General features: G+C 44.3%; 1 protein-coding gene across 1 annotated transcript; it reads right to left on the bottom strand.

The window, feature by feature from the left end:
* Positions 1 to 263: 263 nt before the first annotated feature.
* On the bottom strand, positions 264 to 16,633 carry VPS37A (VPS37A subunit of ESCRT-I). Its single transcript, XM_085849472.1, has 8 exons — positions 16,395 to 16,633; positions 7,779 to 7,853; positions 4,753 to 4,867; positions 4,210 to 4,522; positions 3,098 to 3,156; positions 2,786 to 2,854; positions 836 to 979; positions 264 to 479 (listed from the first exon to the last, which is right to left on the bottom strand). The coding sequence occupies exons 1-8, from the start codon at positions 16,496 to 16,498 to the stop codon at positions 423 to 425; spliced, it is 936 nt and encodes a 311-aa protein (XP_085705598.1). The 5' UTR covers positions 16,499 to 16,633; the 3' UTR covers positions 264 to 422.
* Positions 16,634 to 17,627: the final 994 nt, after the last annotated feature.

The raw sequence follows: 17,627 nt of genomic DNA, 5'->3' as shown, positions 1-17,627 counted from the left end.
CAGCTTTCTATCATACTTATAAAGGTGGCAGCTCACCACTAGTTTACGTCATCTCTCATACATACCTGGGATCTTGTCCACTCACTCTCACCTCATTTTTCAGTGCCTGGATTTCTTAACACCTGATAATCAATGTTTACCTTCTCTCAAAGATCCTCCACAAGTCTCTTCAGCATACCAACAACAAGGAAGAGCTAAAAAGTGAACAACATAAAACACGTTCGCATCCTTCCTGACAATTCAGACAATCAGCAACTCATAAATGAAATATTAAATTAGTTTACATTTATTTACAAAACAATCCATCTTTCATGTCACGTTGCCTTCCAAGTAATTTTATAAAGCAAACATTCAAAGTGCCTATTTGTAGTCCCCAAGGGTTCAAAATCAAATGCAAAGCGTAACCATCGCAACTCAAATCTTCAGCCGGTTGATAAGCGGGACAGGTGTTCCTCCTTAGCTTTCCGACTGTGACACAGCTGCAAGAAAGAGAGATTGACTGTTGGGTAATGCTCACAATTATTGAAAATGTTGGTGTAGGAAGTAATTTGCGACACCAAGATGTTTTAAACTCACAGGTGGCTCCGCATGACAAAAAGGTAATAAAAATAATCAAGGGATTGTATTTCCCACAAAACAAAGCTGCAAAGCCAAAAGTGGAGACAATTTGTGATTTATTTGAAAGAACCATTTCTAAACACGATGTTCACGGAAGTTTAACGTATCGGGTATCGGACAAAATGTACAAAATGAAAGCAACACTTATGGAGTACTACATTCATGGATAAAAAATTAGGGAGGAAAACAGTGTGATAGTTTAAAGGTGATGGATTACCTTTCGCACGTCCAGGTACTGACAAATAAATTGCTCGGCAGGGAGATTGCCTTCCAAGAACTCTTCGGCGAGTTGTTCGGATTTCTCTTCAGATTCCAAAATGGCCACTTGCAGCCGAGCGCTCAGAGTCTCCAGACAAAGGATCTGTGGCCGACAGAAAGACGATTAAATGACAAAAGACGAACACCGCCATCAAAGCAAGGAAAAGTTGAGCTTGGCTGGTGAAAGCACAATGTTAATCTTTCATCATACGTAGCTGCAAGCATTGGAGAGAGTTTGTGCCCTTCATCGGAACTTCAAAACAGAGTTGGACGGAACTGAGCGGACCGAGAGAAGACGGGGCTGGACGAGCCGCAGCGGACCGAGAGAAGACGGGGCTGGACGAGCCGCAGCGGACCGAGAGAAGACGGGGCTGGACGAGCCGCAGCGGACCGAGAGAAGACGGGGCTGGACGAGTCGAAGACAAGAGAAACGCGAGACAAGACGGAGAGGAGTGGAGTGGAGCTAAGATGAAGTGGAATGGAGCCAAAAACAACTGAACCAAAAAGCAACAAAATGAAATGAAACAGAGCGAAATGGTACAAAATGGAGCGAAATAAAAATGAATGAAAATTAAACTATACAAAGTGAATTGAAACAAAACAAAGTTAATTGAAACAAAAGGTCGTGAAATGTTAAATTATTCATAAAAGAAAGCAATTTTTTGTCATGGAGAAAAAAAAAAGCAAATTTTCCAGTCAAAATTCCATTCATTACTCCAAGAGGAAGTACACTGCACTGGAGGCTGAAATTAACCCTCACCCTGTTAATATAAAAAGTGATTCGGCGCTGCAGGATTGGAACCTCCATTATTCCACCTTCTCATCAATCTCCTTAACTGTCCATTCATGACAGGTGAACCTTATAAAAGGGGCGGTGCATGTAGAAGGTAGGACCATTGCAGTAAAAAAGGAGCCACCCACAGGAGCGGAGACTTTCACATGCCAAAGCTTCCAGTACAACCACCGGGACGAGTCAATGGAGACCGTATGGCGTAAGGTGTTCCCATGACATAAGCAATTCACAAGAATCCCAGTGGAACATGGACTCAAGCTTGGACATCTTGAACATGAGTTGTGAGCGAACAAGTAGGGCACTGATGGGTGAGCCAACCAAATTGGCTCAAGTTACCCATATTTATTTATTTTTATAGGAATAGTCAGGATGTCTGTGATATGCCAAGTCAAGGACACTGAAATATTGGGATACATCCGAGTGATTTGGACGGTAAGACAGAGAAAAAGGGGACACGAGGTTTTTCAACAACCCATGGAACTGAAGGAAAAATAATAATTTGGGGGATTTGAAGGTATGTGCAAACCCTGCTGTCCCCTACACACAAGTTTTTATTTATTTTTTACCCTCTAAACCCAACCCATCCCTTTAACTTGAAGGTTACAAAGTTTCCTCCCCTCCTCTCTTCTCTTCTCTTCCTGTTTGTTCATTCGCTTATGTCCAACTGTTGCCACATTGCCCCTTTGTCAATTTATTCCCTTTCTGCCCTCCATCACCTCATTCTTTCCTGAGTTTTGATCTTGTGTAGAAAAAACAAAACAAAAAAAATTGAAAAAAAATATTGTCGAAGTTGGGGTAAATAGAAAAGTAAAAATTTGAAGAGGGGTAAATGAGTGGTGGGAAGAATTGAGCATGTATGGCCAATAATGAAGTCTGGTATTTTGATGATTAAACCAACACACATGAATGGTAATTGGCTGAATGTAAACACAAAAAAAATATTCAAAAACTTTTTAAAATGTCAAATTTTACCCCGTTCCTCAATAATAAGAATTCCTTAGTGGATCGAATAACAACATTTTCTGCAATGGGTTCAAACAAATGGTTCGAGCACCTCACCGAGGAAAGCACGTACAATTGTTTTTACCCGTCACAACTTCCTCGTTCGTTCCTCACCTCATTTAGGGTGTGTTGTCTCGCTATTTTTTGCGTACAAGAGTCTTTTAACTTCTCCAGCTCTGCACACTGGAGCACACGACACAGGATGATGATGATGCGAGGAAGACCACTCAAATAAAGAGAGAGACAACCTCGGGATCTCAGATCGGTAACACGTTCAGAAAATAACTGAACGCGCACCATCGCAGCTTTCCTCGACACAGTTAACCAGGGTAAAAGGGAATTTGTTGTGCAAGAACGACAATAAATTAAACCAAAACTGTCCGAAACAACATCGATGTATGTATGATGAGGTATTCATCATCCCACCTTGTTCACAAGCTCCTTCTTATGGGCTTCCAGCACAGGTTGCATGTCCAAGTTCTTCTCTAAAGCACAACATAAGGAAGATACATTCACGTGCAAATTTGTTAAATACTTACTCCTGGCTTCCAATTAAGGAAACACCTGTGTGCATTGTGAAAAATAAAAAAAAAGCCAATCACGAATTCAAAAACACCCATAAAAAGCTCTCTTGCTCAAATACCTCTTGTACCATCAAAGCTTCCCTTACTTTGAAAATTTAAGCCAAACCATTTTGCTTTACCAAATTACCCTGAAGAGATACACACACGACACGTGGACCATGTCTGTGGAGGTAGAGCGAGAAAACTGAAAATCATGTGCTGTTTACCCCCAGAGTACTAACTGGGTCTGAGTGGTGCAGTTTCAATGCAGTACTGTACATTTAATCCTATTATATATATATATATATATATATATATATATATATATATATATATATATATATATATATATATATATATATATATACATATACACACACACAACTAGTCGCTTTGCTGATGGGGAGTATTAAGGAGGGGGTTTGAGAGAAGAGGGAGGGGAGGGAGAGAGAGGAAGAGAGGAGAGAGAGAGGAGGCAGGAGTGAGGGGAAGCTAGGAAGGGGGGTGGGGACATATATACATATATATATATATATATATATATATATATATATATATATATATATATAAATATATATATATATATATATATATATAAATATATATATAACATGGCAATGGTACAATGTGCAACTCTGAATGTACACCACCAAGTAACCCCTCCTGCCCACCCCTACCACTACCACTACCAGGAAAGCCCTCTCTACGAGGAGCCCCTCTCCCCTTCATCCTACCACCAGGCTCCCCCTTCCTTCTACCAGGCTCCCCCCTCCAACCATCACTAAGCTCCCCCCACCACAGCCCCATTTGCCATACTTTATTGCAAACAAATACCTTTTCTCAGCCTCACACTCATGCTAAAGAACAGAAGGGGGGGGTGGTGTGGGTTGGGGTAGAGGGAGGGGGAAATCATTTGATAAACCTGATGTAGTTATCAAACCAAATTCAAGGTGAAAACAAACATCCCAGCCTTACTGGCTAATCTCTCATTTGAAAACGTCTGCCTCTCCAGTGCAGCAGCAAGTGTGGAGACTTCTTCTTTTTTTCTTTCCCTTTCAATTTCCTCCTCAATCCGCGCAACTTGTCGGTTTCCTTGAGAAGGGACAATCACTGCAGCCTTCTCCGATTCAAGAGGGATCAGGCTCTGGACTTGCGAACAAGCAGGAGTCGGGGTGAAGCCAGAGGAAGCCGTGAATACAGGATAGCATGCGATAGGAACGGGTGGGTGCTGCCGAAATTCTTCCAGAAGGTTCTGCAGAGCCTTCCCCAAGTCAGCATGGAGGGTGAACTAAGGATGTTTAAGAGATAAAGGGGAGGGAGCGAGCAAACAGTCCAGAATTCAAAACCACATTGTCGACAACATCGATCTCGAGTCGTTTGATCGTTGGCAAAGCCAAAAAAAAAAAAAAAAAATAAAAAACCACAAGACAATTATCAAAAACCCCGGAGACTGTCAACGAATTGTGTAAATTAAACTGCAAAAAATACCAAGAAAATATGGAAATTGTTCATTCTCACCGCATTCAACGATGGACAACCGGTCACACGACCCTCGGCATCAAGCCACGGGTGGCGAGCAGGGGGCCGGACACGCACCGTTGGCCGTTCTTGAGGGAACTGTGGAGGCAGGGACCTGCAAATGCAGAAATACTTAAGAGCAGCCATCCAGCACAGCAGCTATTAAATGTACAGTGACGTACAGAATGAGGGAAATAGACCTTCAGCACGTGCGGTTATTGTGAAAATTGTTGAGAAAATAATGGACTCGTACACACGCATGATCAATCCAACATCGACAAAATCCCATAGTTCCCTGAAAAGCAGATGAAAGGAAGTTTAGCTGAATCAAACGAAAACTCCTACGTGCCTTCTTCGGTGATTATAAAAAAGTGACCTTTTTCTGAATTGGTGTTCGAAGTATTCTCTAGTTTCAAAATGGCTCGGCTGTGTCTAACGAATTGCAGGATAATTATCCGTGTCCAAACAAACAAAAATAAATGGGTCCAAGAAATACGAGTCCATCGACGAACGAAAGGGTCATTATGGCAATGGTGAAAATGCCTCGTTGACGTGGTGATAGCAGTGGATGCACCAGACATCGAAATCCAGGTATGCAAGGACAAAAACCAAGGTGGATCCACAGACTCACGGTCACTCCTCGTTCTGCGCACTTAAGCAACCGGGAGGATTGTTTGGCTAACGCTGTGGCTTTACGGCCAAGCCACCCATGGGCACGTCGCTAACACGGACGATCGAACACCACAACAAAGGGGACATCGGCCGAATTTGGCTGTGAAGTTGAAAACCAACACCAGACGGTGCCCTTTGGCCCAACAGCTCTAACAAAGATCGACGTTTGCAATCAACTATTATTTGACTCCGCCAGTGTTTTTTTACAAAACATTTTAAAGCAATTCACCTTTGTATCCCCGAGTAAGTGATGCAAGCCACCCCAAACATGTCAACATTGTGTTTTTGGCAAGATCACTTCTTCATTCCTTATTCTTTCATTTCTTCACCCACTTCTCCCAAGAAGTCTTCCCAGGAATGTAATTTTTTTATTTATGTTATGCTCACTTCAAATCGTATGCCACTGGAATGAACGCTCATTTAAAACCAACTGTTGTCAGAGGCCTTTCCAAGGTGTTCCTTCAGCAATCATCGTGGATTTGAGCTCATGGATTCTTGTGGATTCCACTTTATTCAAAGTCCATTGCTGGACTGACAGCGGAAAAAAACAACTAACTGGAAGGGCACTCGGTACAGCACATACCCTTCTAACACGCCATGCCTGATCCACGAGAACATATCGGGCCCAATACATTTTTTAAAATATCACGTGAACCGTATCGTTTTTGGCCCTCTCTCTCTCTCAATAGTGAAGAATCACTTAAAATTCAAATAATTATCGTATCCAGATCTGGATTTGGATCTTCACCAAAATCTAATCAATTCATCGTTGCCACACACCCAAGCCGTCCTCCAAGTTTCGTCCGAATCCGTGCACAACTTTTCGAGATATCATGCTATATATCGGTTTAGAACAATCTCTCAACGGTGAAGAATCACTTAAAAAAATTATCAGATCCAGATCTTCACCAAAATTGAATAAATTCTTCCTCGTCACACACCCAATTCTCTGACTCTGGAAAATCATCTTTATCTCTTTGCTGATGACTCCACCCTCTGCCGTACCATCTGTCATCCCTCAAACCGGCAAGCAGCAGCTTCTTCACTCTCTGCAGATCTGGATAAAACCACAAGCTGATCCAACACATGGAACATGTTTTTCAATCCTCACAAATCTTTACACTCTCACTATGTCTCTCCGAAAGGACCTTCTGGAACCCCCTCCCCCCCATCTACTTTCTCAACAATCCTCTTCTAGAAGTCCTTTCATTAAAGCTTCTGGGTCTCACAATCTGCCATGATCTTTCCTGTTAAAGCCACATTTCCAAGCTGGCCTCCCAAGCCAGTCGGCGACTGGGAATCCTCCGTCATGTAAAGTTCTTCCAAGGCACACCTGAGCTCCCGACCACATACAAAGCTTTCGTCTGCAGCCTGATGGAGTACTGCTCTCCCCTCCGGGCTGGTGCTCTCACCTCTCAACTTCACACTGTGGAAACCAAGGCATTTCGGATCATTGGTATCTCCTGCGATGAGGCTGAGTCTTTGAGCTTCTCACTCTCTCACCAGAGGCAGGTCAGTGGTGTTTCTGTTTTCTACCGTCTCCTCTCCAGTCTCGCCCCCCCCCCCCTGCTCTGTCTGAGATATGTTCCCCCCATATTTCCACAGGCGGACGCCATTGATGTACACCAGCAAGGTCCCCTTCTGGTAAAACTACGAAAATCAAGAATCATTGCTCACATTCACTCTTTCATTCCTCTTTTTTCCCACCTTTGGAATAAACTCCATCACTCTATTCATTCCCATTCTTCCGTCCAGGCCTTCAAAACAGCTGTTCACCACCACCTCTTATCATCCCCCCTCCAAATTCTCAATCTTTTCTACCCCTGTTAATCCACCCCAAACCCACCTCCCTCAAATTACCTGCTTTCCTTCCTGAAAGTCCCTGTATTGTCCATCTTGTATACCCCCTATTCCCCACCCCATCCTTCTCCCTTCCACAGATCTCCTGTCTCTGTGCCCCACTGTTTTGTCCTTCCCTCTCCTGCCCCTTGTGAAACGTTCTGTGTGTTCGTTCTCATACAATCCTCAACATTGCATCGAAAAAAAAAAAAACCTGTCCACCAAGTTTGGTCTGAATCCGTCCACAACTTTTTGAGATATCGTGCTACATATCATTTTTAGCCCTATCTTTCAATGGTGAAGAATCACTTCAAAAATTCCAGTAGTCAGATCCGGATCTTCACCAAAATCTAATCAGTTTGTCCTCGTCGCACACCCAACCTGCCAACCAAATTTTATCCTTGATCCATCCACAACTTTTTTAGATATCCTGTACACAGACAGACAGAGAGGGGTGAAAACATAACCTCCTTAATCTTCAGTGGCGGAGGTAAAAAGAACCATCGTAAACTTACACAGTGACCTCGCAAGATGACCCGTTGAAGATGCAGGGAATCCGGAATTCCGTATCTCGCTTGCTCTCGATAATCCTGTCACACAAGGGTAAGGTGAGAACATGAGCTCCGCCTCGATCACCCCGTCACATTCTGTCACAGTCCCGCGGGCGAAAGCTCCGCCCCATCACTAATAACAAGAACAACTGGAGAGTTGATGGAATACCTTACTTAATGCAATCTTGAGAAAACGGACACGGGAAGACTTTTCAACTCTTGTTTTATGTTTCCAAGCAGGATCTATATTACCGAAGAGCCACCATTTTGCCTGAATCTCAATATTCCCCAATGCTGAGAGCGCTTGCAGAAAATTTGACGTCGATTTTTTGGAACTGCTTGGAAGACGATCTGTGTTCTAGTGTTCAAGGATATAAAATCGATTGAAATAAAAAAATCTCAACACCACAGACAGATAACGATCTACGGAAGTGCCCACCAGCCTGTCCGATGGCCTTGAGCATAAAAGATGTCCAAATATGGCCATGTTTCTGAAGCGTCTTAACCCACCCCTAACTCCATACAAGGATAGATAAATGTCGGGGAAGCCTCAACAATGAATGGAGCAGAGAAAGGCGGGGTTGAGACACAGACACTGGATGGGACTGACAAGATCTCGACAGATTGGACACGTGGTCGACACTCATCATCGACGAGAACCGCATCACACTTGCGTGAACACGAACGATGAAATAACTATTCTAATCTATCCCCCATTTTACCACCGAGACCAGATCGATAACAATATTAATTTAATAAGTTCTATTTTATCCTTCTCTTCTGCATATTTCAATGCAATTGAGCAAAACGTCCTTTGAAAAGGGAAAACATACTTTTTGCTCAATTTATTTTAATTGTTCTGGTACATCTTCATAAGTGAAGGACATTTTGAACACAGTCATGCTTTGAAAAAAAAAAAATAGCATCAGAAACGTCTCCAGCTGTTCGTCATCCATTGGAATGAGTGATGTTTCTTTTATCATTACATGCATACTCCCGTATGCTCATCAGTCATCATGATCTCATGGACAACGAACAACCTTCGAGAGGCCGTTCTGTTTCAGTCTTCACTCCAGCACTTCAAGCAAGCAGTGCACTGCTGCCATATCTTGTCATCGCCAATTCTGACCGATGATCTTTATTACCCCCATTAACCTTTCCTCAAATCGACCATTTTACTTGCTCGGGTCAGTTTCCCCCACTCCTCTCTGTCCTCTTTCCTGTTCGTTCATTCACTTGAAGTTTATCCCACTGTCAGTTATACCTTGCTCTTCCATGAGCCTTGCTCCTGTTAAAAATATATATATATAAAAGTGCAAGTTTGTTTTCCAATTTCTGTTCAAAGTATCACATTCAATTGAAATTAAGTTGTTCTTCGACCATAGACTGATGTCTGTAGACAGACAGACAACGTGAACAAATGCTTTGCACACGGAATAACAACAACAATTTGACGATGTTCAGTTTTTGTTTCGATACAAAATAAGGCTCATGGAAGAGTGAGGTGTGACAAAGGGTTAAAACAAACAAACAAACTAAAAAGTCAATGAACTAAAGGTGGGTAGTGGGGCCACAGGTGGACGCAAGCAATGGAATGAACGAACAGGAAAGGATGAGAGGAGAGGGGGAACACACAGTGACCTGCAAATAAGAGGATTAGGTTTAGCAGGTACTAAAGGGGTAGACAGGATCATGATGCCCCAATGAGGACAAAATGGCTGTGGAAAATGTCCCTCCATTTTCTCCCTCAAGTAAAAGCAAAACACCAAAGAACTCGAGGGGGAGCACTCGGGAGAGTGCAAAACCTCCGCCGCCAATACTGCTGGGTCACTCAAGTGAACCTTATATCTTATTCATTAAATATGATGTCAACAGTGCTGACAGAGTTATAGTTCTTTTCTCCAACATTTTTTTTTTTGGGGGGGGGGGTTTGGAAATCACTTAAAACATGTAGGAATGCAAAAAAAAAGAAATCGAAATTTTCTTGAAAGAAGTTTCAAAAAAATTTTTTTTCTCTAACAATTTTTTTGGGGGGGTTGGAAATCACTTAAAACATGTAGAAATGCAAATTCTTTTTTTGGGGGGCGGTAACAATTTTTTGGGGGGTTGGAAATCACTTAAAACATGTAGAAATGCAAAAAAAAAAATTGGGGGGGTAACAATTTTTTGGGGGGTTGGAAATCACTTAAAACATGTAGAAATGCAAAAAAAAAATTTGGGGGGGTAACAATTTTTGGGGGGGTTGGAAATCACTTAAAACGTAGAAATGCAAAAAAATATTTTTTTCTCAAACAACATTTTTTGGGCAGGGGGGGGGGGTTGGAAATCACTTAAAATATGTAGAAATGCAAAAAAAAAAATTTTTTTTTCTCCAACAATTTTTTTGGGGGGGGGGCCCAAGTCCAAAATTTAATGGCATGATCCTTGGACCATACCTAACCCCCCCCCCACCAAGTTTCGTCGAAATCCGTCAAGGAGTTTTTCCGTAATACTGTTCACAAACAAACAAATAAATGAACCAATGTCACCCGCAGGATGACCCGTATCTTGCCAAAAGGTGACCACGTGTGACTTTACTTCTTTAAGGTCACACTGAGATGAACAGAGCTGCTATCCACCAGGAGCGACTCCTTGAGGAATATCTGCCGACGAGAGATTCCGATGAGAATCATTCTACAGAGTAACCATGAAAAATATGCTTTTGCCTCATAACGTCACCAAATGACGTCATAATGTCTCAAGCTTGACATATCTAGAAAGCACTCATCGAGGTGTTCAATTTGAGGTTCCACACGATATGGTTCCTAAAACTTGAAAATTTGATCTTGGAGTCAAATATGTTTGACCTTCGGCGCTAACCATGAAGGTCAAGGCCAATCGCCACCAAAAATCAATCAGCTGAGCGCCAGACCATGAACTATATTCCCATGAAGTTTGAAGATGATCCGATCAAAATTACTCAAAAAATAAGGGTTTCGTCGACTCCCCTGATTTGCGACAGTGACCTTGACCTTTGACCTTGACCTTCAAAATTTTGTGCACTGAAAGGGACCTCTATAGGCCTCTGATATGCGAAGTTACAAAAATTTCCAATGATAACTGTGCTTGCTCTGCACAATTTTTTATACGTGATTACAGACAAAAAAAAAAATACATACAAGCTGACTAACATATCTTGAAAAACTTCGTTTTGGCAAGATAACAAACAGAAAGGGGTGAAAAAAGTAACCTCCATCCATCTTCGAAGATGGCGGAGGTTAACTAGAAGGGAACTCGGTAGAGCGCACACCTCCACCCCGTAATGCCTGATCTACGAGAACATATTGGGCCCAATACATTTTTGAGATATCGTGCGATATATTAGTTTAGCCCAATCTCTCAATGGTGAAGAATCACTTAAAAAAATTCTAGTAGTCGGATCCAGATTCCGACCTTCACCAAAATCTCATCAATTCTTCCTTGTCACACCCAACATGTCCACCAAGTTTCGTCCGAATCCGTCCACAATTTTTTGAGATATCCTGTACACAAACAAACAAACAGAAAGGGGTGAAAACATAATCTCCTTCACTTTCAGTGGAGGAGGTAAAAAGGCAAATGTACTTCATCCATCCTTCCATCCATCCATTGGGACCACACTCTGTCCAGAGCATCAGTGCTGCTGAAGCAGTCTCCTGGGCTATTGGGCACAATCCTGGACGGGTCGCCACTCCGACACAGGATACTCGAATGGCTCAATCATCCCAGAAAGCTGGTACTCATTTTCCCGACCTCAGAAGGATGACAGGCTGAGTCAACCCCACCTGGTATTAATTCAATGAAGGCAGAATTTGAACTCGGGACCCGAGGATCCCAAGCCCTCCACCCTAACTCTTAAGCCAACACCAGGAATGTACTTAATGTGTCCCACAATGCTAGTTAGAGTGTTAACAATTCAGGAGTAATCCCAAGGAAAGAGGAATGCGTGTGGGGTGGGAGGAAAGGAAAGAAGAAGAGAAAGGGGGTGATAGTGTGGGGGGGAGGGGGAATGGAGTGGGAAGGGAAGACAGGAGGAGGGGAAGCAAGGGGGGGAAGGAGGCAAGGAAGGGGAGGGGGAAGGAGTTACAGGAAAGGACTTCTTTTCGCCCACCTGTGGAACCAACTTCCACATTCTGTTCAATCTCATTCTTCCCTCCAGGTCTTAACGACAGCTATTCACCATCATCTCAGGTCGTCTCCATCCAAAACCATTATTTTCTTTAACCTTGTTAACTCCCCCCCCCCCACCCAAAAAAAATCCCTCCTGCTTCCAAATATCCAGTTTTCCCTCCTTGGAGTTTCCTTCTCTATCCATCTTGACCATCCTCTGTATCCTCTTCTGTCCCCCCCCCCCCTTCCTCTCCATACACATTGTTTGTCCAAGTCTCCCTTGATCTTGGCCTTCAACTGTGCTGTTAGTATCCCCCATCTATATATATATATATATATATATATATATATATATATATATATATATATATATATATATATATATATATATATATATATATATATATATATATATATATATATATATATCTATATATCGATTTATACCTATATATCTATATCTATATAAATAAAGTTGAAAGTGTGTCTGTCTATGTCTGTGTGTGTGTTTCTCTGTGACCTATGCACGCGAAAAGTACTGGACTGATCCTCACCAAACTTCACATGCTGACAGAACATGTACCCGGGAGTGTCCCGATGTAAAAGAATTGTACTTCCGACTTCCAGTTTCCGAAATATGACGTCATCATTTTATAATTTATAATCAAATGGTTATGGGCTATGTAGATATTTTATAGAATGGTTATGGGCGTAGGTACGTTGTAACTTCGTATACATAATATAACAAATCTTTTTATCAGGATAACAGACGTAAATAAATCAAATACGCTGGGCCAGGCTGGGTTATGCCCGTCGTATAAATTAAGTCGCAAATGATCCCGCCTGGCCGCGATTCAGTGCCCGAGCGTGGTAGGCGAGTCCTCTCCTGCGTGCCTCGCGCCTGCACGTGTTGGCCACTCGACGCCTTCCCCTCTCTTTCCCCTTCCCCTTCCTCTTCCCCCCCCTGATGATGACATGAAACCAGCCTCACATTGTTGAGGCATTATGGTTTTTTATCTGATGCGGCAATAAATATTAACATTTTTGAACTCGAGTCTTCTGCATATATATATAAAACATGGCGGGGAAAATATAATATTATAGTGGTGATGAAAAAAAAAATAATGGTGGCAGCCTCTACAATTTTACAATTAACTGTGACATATACTCCTTCAGACCCGCCGTCATCCACGGGATTCCTGTGCGGAGCACGGGTATCCCTGCTAGTATATCTATATCTATATCTATATCTATACAGTAATCCCCCGCTATATCGCGGTTCACCTATCGCGCCCCTGGGTTCATCGCGGGTTTTCCCTTGGAACCTAACTAAATTTTTCTGCGGATTCCCCCGGTATATCGCGTTAATAATATATAAAATATAAATTATTTAAGCAATAAATTATAATGCGTGGTGCTCAATGAGTCACACAACGCACGAGACAAAGTTTCGCTTGTGAACTTCGAATATTTTCTACGTTTTTTTTCTCCAAGCCCTACGATGCCGCCAAACGCCCTGCACCTTCTTAGGCTTCTGGCAAGGAACCGAAGCGCCAGAGGAAGGTCCTGACGCTCCAGTAGAAGGTTAAGGTGCTTGATATATGCTTCGGGAAGAAAAAGGTTTGCCGCCGTTGGACGAGCACAGCCAAACCGACCAGACCAGACCAGACAACTCGATCTCCGGCACCTCGAACCCGATCAATGCCAAGCTGACCAGACCAGACGAGTCGATCTCTGGCACCTCGAACCCGATCATTGCCAAGCCAACCAGACCAGATGAGTCGATTTTTTGGGGAGGCATCCATTCATCGCGGATTTTCACTTGTCGCGGGGGGGTTTGGAACGTAACCCCCGCAATAAACGGGGGATGACTGTATATCCATCTCTATATCGATTTATACCTATATCTCTATATCGATATCTATATATTGTTACGGCTGTGGAAATTTGCAAACCACCATTCAGGTCCCGTAGGTGAGATATCTCTTAAGTACATGTGTAGTTAGCCCCAAACCCGTTGTTTAGAGGGAATAAATGTGATTCATTCGGGCTGCGACGCTTTGAGTCAGTCGTTTTTCTTTCTCTATTTTTTATTTCAAATAATAACCAACGAGGACGCTCGGTGGGCTTTTCGCACCATTCTTCTCGGCGCTTGGTGTGAGGGGAGAGAAGCGAGGGGAGGGCAGCTGGCGCCCGATTGGTGGATGCGCGGTGTGACGCGGCGAGGGAGGAGGAACGCCCCTCTTCGAGACCTTTCTCGAAGGGGGGTGGAGCAAAGAACGGGGCGGAGCAACAGGGTGGAGCTCCGGGATATAAAAGTTGGAGACGGGCGAAGCATTTTTGTGGATGCTCTTGCTCGGTGGATATTCTTGTTTCGTGGTTGCTCTCACTTTCGTCTTCCGGATCGCTCGTCCTGGTGGCCACTGGCCTGGTCTTTTGTGGGGCAGTTGCAAGACCCCGCTGGTGGGAAGGAGCGTCTGCCATTCCCCTCTCCCGACTTCGGGCATCCACGTTCCCCCCCCCCCTATCCGCGCTGGGATAGGGCCGAACACTCGGTCCGTGGCGTCGAGTGGCCAACACGTGCAGGCGCGAGGCATGCAGGAGAGGACTCGCCTACCACGCTCGGGCACTGAATCGCGGCCAGGCGGGACCACGTCGACGGACGTCGGAGAGGGACTCGACACGCTCAGGGAAGTCGCGACTTCCATTTCTTTTGGGTTCTGTGTAATGTGTGTGTGTGTGGCACCAGTCTGGTGAAGTAAAGTTGTATAAGTGTTCTGTGTAGTAAATCATATTCGGTTGTAGCTCTGCATCGTTCCTTGCTTGTGTTTCTTTACGGTGATTGTAAATACGTGTATTGCTTTTATTGTATCCCTGTGACTGTAATATACATGCCTTCCGTGCTTCCGTATTAAATGTGCTTGTCTGATTGTTCCCAGTTTCGCTGCGTCCTTTCCTTCGTTTGAATCTCCATCTTGCTTCACGTAAGGGGTTCGTAGTGGGCTTAATATGCCCGATAAGTAATCGGAACCGTCGAGGCCGACGATAACACCGCTCGGTTATCCTGATAGTACGGAACGGACCGCTTAAGCAGCCCGTGTCCAGAGTCGACCTGCGGCGAGGTGCGATCGCCCGGTTTACCATCTGCGTGGGTACTTAGGTAGGTCGAGTTTGGCGAACAACCCTATCCCACGCAGGTGGCCGATTGGCACGATCGTGGTGAGGCCGAAAGGACCACCCGTGACTAGCTCCGGCGTTAGTCTGAGAGGGTCACTACAGAATTGTCCGTCCGGTGGGCGACGTGCCGCGATTCGAGTCACGTGGCCGATCGCACGCCAGCGGGCACGAATTCGCAACAATATCTATATTAATTTTATCTCTATATATCTATATTTATATCTCGATCTCTATGTTTTTGTCCGTTACGTCATGATCCGTTCAATGTAACAACTCTTCCACGAGCCTCGACTATGTGTACAAAAAAAAGGGAGGTGGGGGAGGGGGAAGTGAGGGGATGGCAAAGGGAGGAGAGGATGAGGAGGGGGTTAAAGGATGAGGAGAAGGAAGGGTTGAAGAGAGGTAAGGAGAAGCAGGGGTGGGGGGGGGTTAAAGGGAGGGGTGGAGGGGGAAAAGGAAGGGAAAAGGGAGGGGAAGTGGAAGGGTAAAGGGAGGGGAAGAGGAAGAGGAAGGGTAAAGGGAGGGGAAGAGGAAAGGGAGGGGGAAAGAGAGGGAAAGGGGAAGAGGAAGGGTAAAGGGGGGGAAGAGGAAGGGGAGGGGGAAAGAGAGGGGAAGGGGAAAGAGAGGGGAAAAGGAAGAGGAAGGGTAAAGGGAGGGGAAGAGGAAAGGGAAAGAGAGAGGAATAGGAAGAGGAAGGGTAAAGGGAAGAGGAAGGGTAAAGGGAAGAGGAAGGGTAAAGGGAAGAGGAAGGGTAAAGGGAGGGGAAGGGTAAAGGGAGGGGAAGGGTAAAGGGAGGGGGAAGGGTAAAGGGAGGGGAAGGGTAAAGGGAGGGGAGGGGAAGGGGCAGGGGAAGAGGAAATGGAGGGTAAGGGGAAGGTTAGGAGGAAATGGAGGGTAAGGGGAAGGGGAAGAGGATGGGGAAGGGTAAAGGGAGGGGAAGGGGAAATTGAGGGGAGATGAAGTGGAAGGGGGGGGGATGAAGTGGAAAGGGGGGGGGGTTGAAGAGGGGGAGGTTAAAATATGTATGTGATATTCTCTGTCCTGACTGGATTGCAGTGTTCACTGGAGACGATGTTCATATCCACTTCCTGTACTTTACTTTTGTGTAAAGTTAATCAACCAAGCCGTGCCGTGAGGTGAACGTTTCCACCTATTCCGAGGCTTCGTTACAAGACGTTCGGTAGAGATCTCAGACACCAACCGAGCAACCCAGATCAGACACACACTGGTCCAGAGAGAGAACCTTGTCCTACTTACATTGGTAAGTTTACTTACATTGGTAACACACGGCGCATCGACTCCAACTGCCGACCACGCTGAAGCTGTAGCGGAGTCACGTCCGAGGAACCGCTGCGGGACCAAGGAAATATCCAGTTCATATTTACCGGTTCCAATGATGGAGATTAGGACTAAAAACCAAACCACAAATGTTGCAACATCGTGCTGGGAAATACCACCGAACCACCCTTACGAGTTTTCACTTCATGAAGCGCTCTAAGGGCGGAATGTTACTGTAAAAAGCACCGTCGGTAGCGAAAGTGTTGCCCTCAAGGTATTTGTACGATACATGGCATCTCTTGAGTCATTTTTTTCGCGGAACTAAAAATGATTAATTATCGCAGAATTATTCTGTCATCAAAGATGATTAAAAAAAAACTGAACTCTCACGAGAATTTCGAATTACCCTTCGGAATCGATTTTCTTCCACAGGAAATAAATAAACCGGTTATGATTCGTGCACATTTTAGCCGTCGTCCGGAGGATCATGTCGTTAAATTGTGTAATTCGTTTTAAACCTGGATACTGCGTTTTATGCTTTTTAAAACTTCTGATGTTGAAACGTTTTGAATTCACGATGCAAAACGCAAGGCAAGACTAAACAGCGCGTAGGACAAATACACCGCCTCGTGGATGAGGCGACACAGAAGATGGCAAATCGTATTTCACTGAATATATCGTTCCTTCCTTCCATATAATCCCCAAGATGAAGATTACCGAATATACTTCTCACTCGCTATTCTTACGGAAATGCAACAGAACAATTAGAAGGAAAACATTTTTACCACAACAATCGTCATGACGACGGGAGGGATTTCACACAGAAACACGATGGACATTTTTACCACAACAATCGTCATGACGACGGGAGGGATTTCACACAGAAACACGATGGGTAACGAGAGTTGTGTGGAAAGAGGCTGCCTGGAGCTATTTCTGTCACAATTGACTTTTCAGTGGTGTGTGTGTGTGTGTGTGTGTGTGTGTGTGTGTGTGTGTGTGTGTGTGTGTGTGTGTGTGTGTGTGTGTGTGTGTGTGTGTGTGTGTGTGTTTTTAAATCCCTGGTGGATTTAAAAGGAAGAAGATTTAGGAGGAAGAAGCCCTGGTGGGGATTTTGAGGAAGAAGAAGCCCTGGTGGGGATTTTGAGGAAGAAGAAGCCCTTTGGGATTTTGAGGAGGAAGAAGCCCTGGTGGGGATTTTGAGGAAGAAGAAGCCCTGGCGGGGATATT

This window comes from Eptatretus burgeri, chromosome 12 (genome assembly GCF_056783735.1).
Source record: "Eptatretus burgeri isolate ZD-2024b chromosome 12, Ebu_testis_v1, whole genome shotgun sequence".
Taxonomy (NCBI): domain Eukaryota; kingdom Metazoa; phylum Chordata; class Myxini; order Myxiniformes; family Myxinidae; genus Eptatretus; species Eptatretus burgeri.
This window is presented reverse-complemented; position numbering and strand designations above follow the sequence as displayed.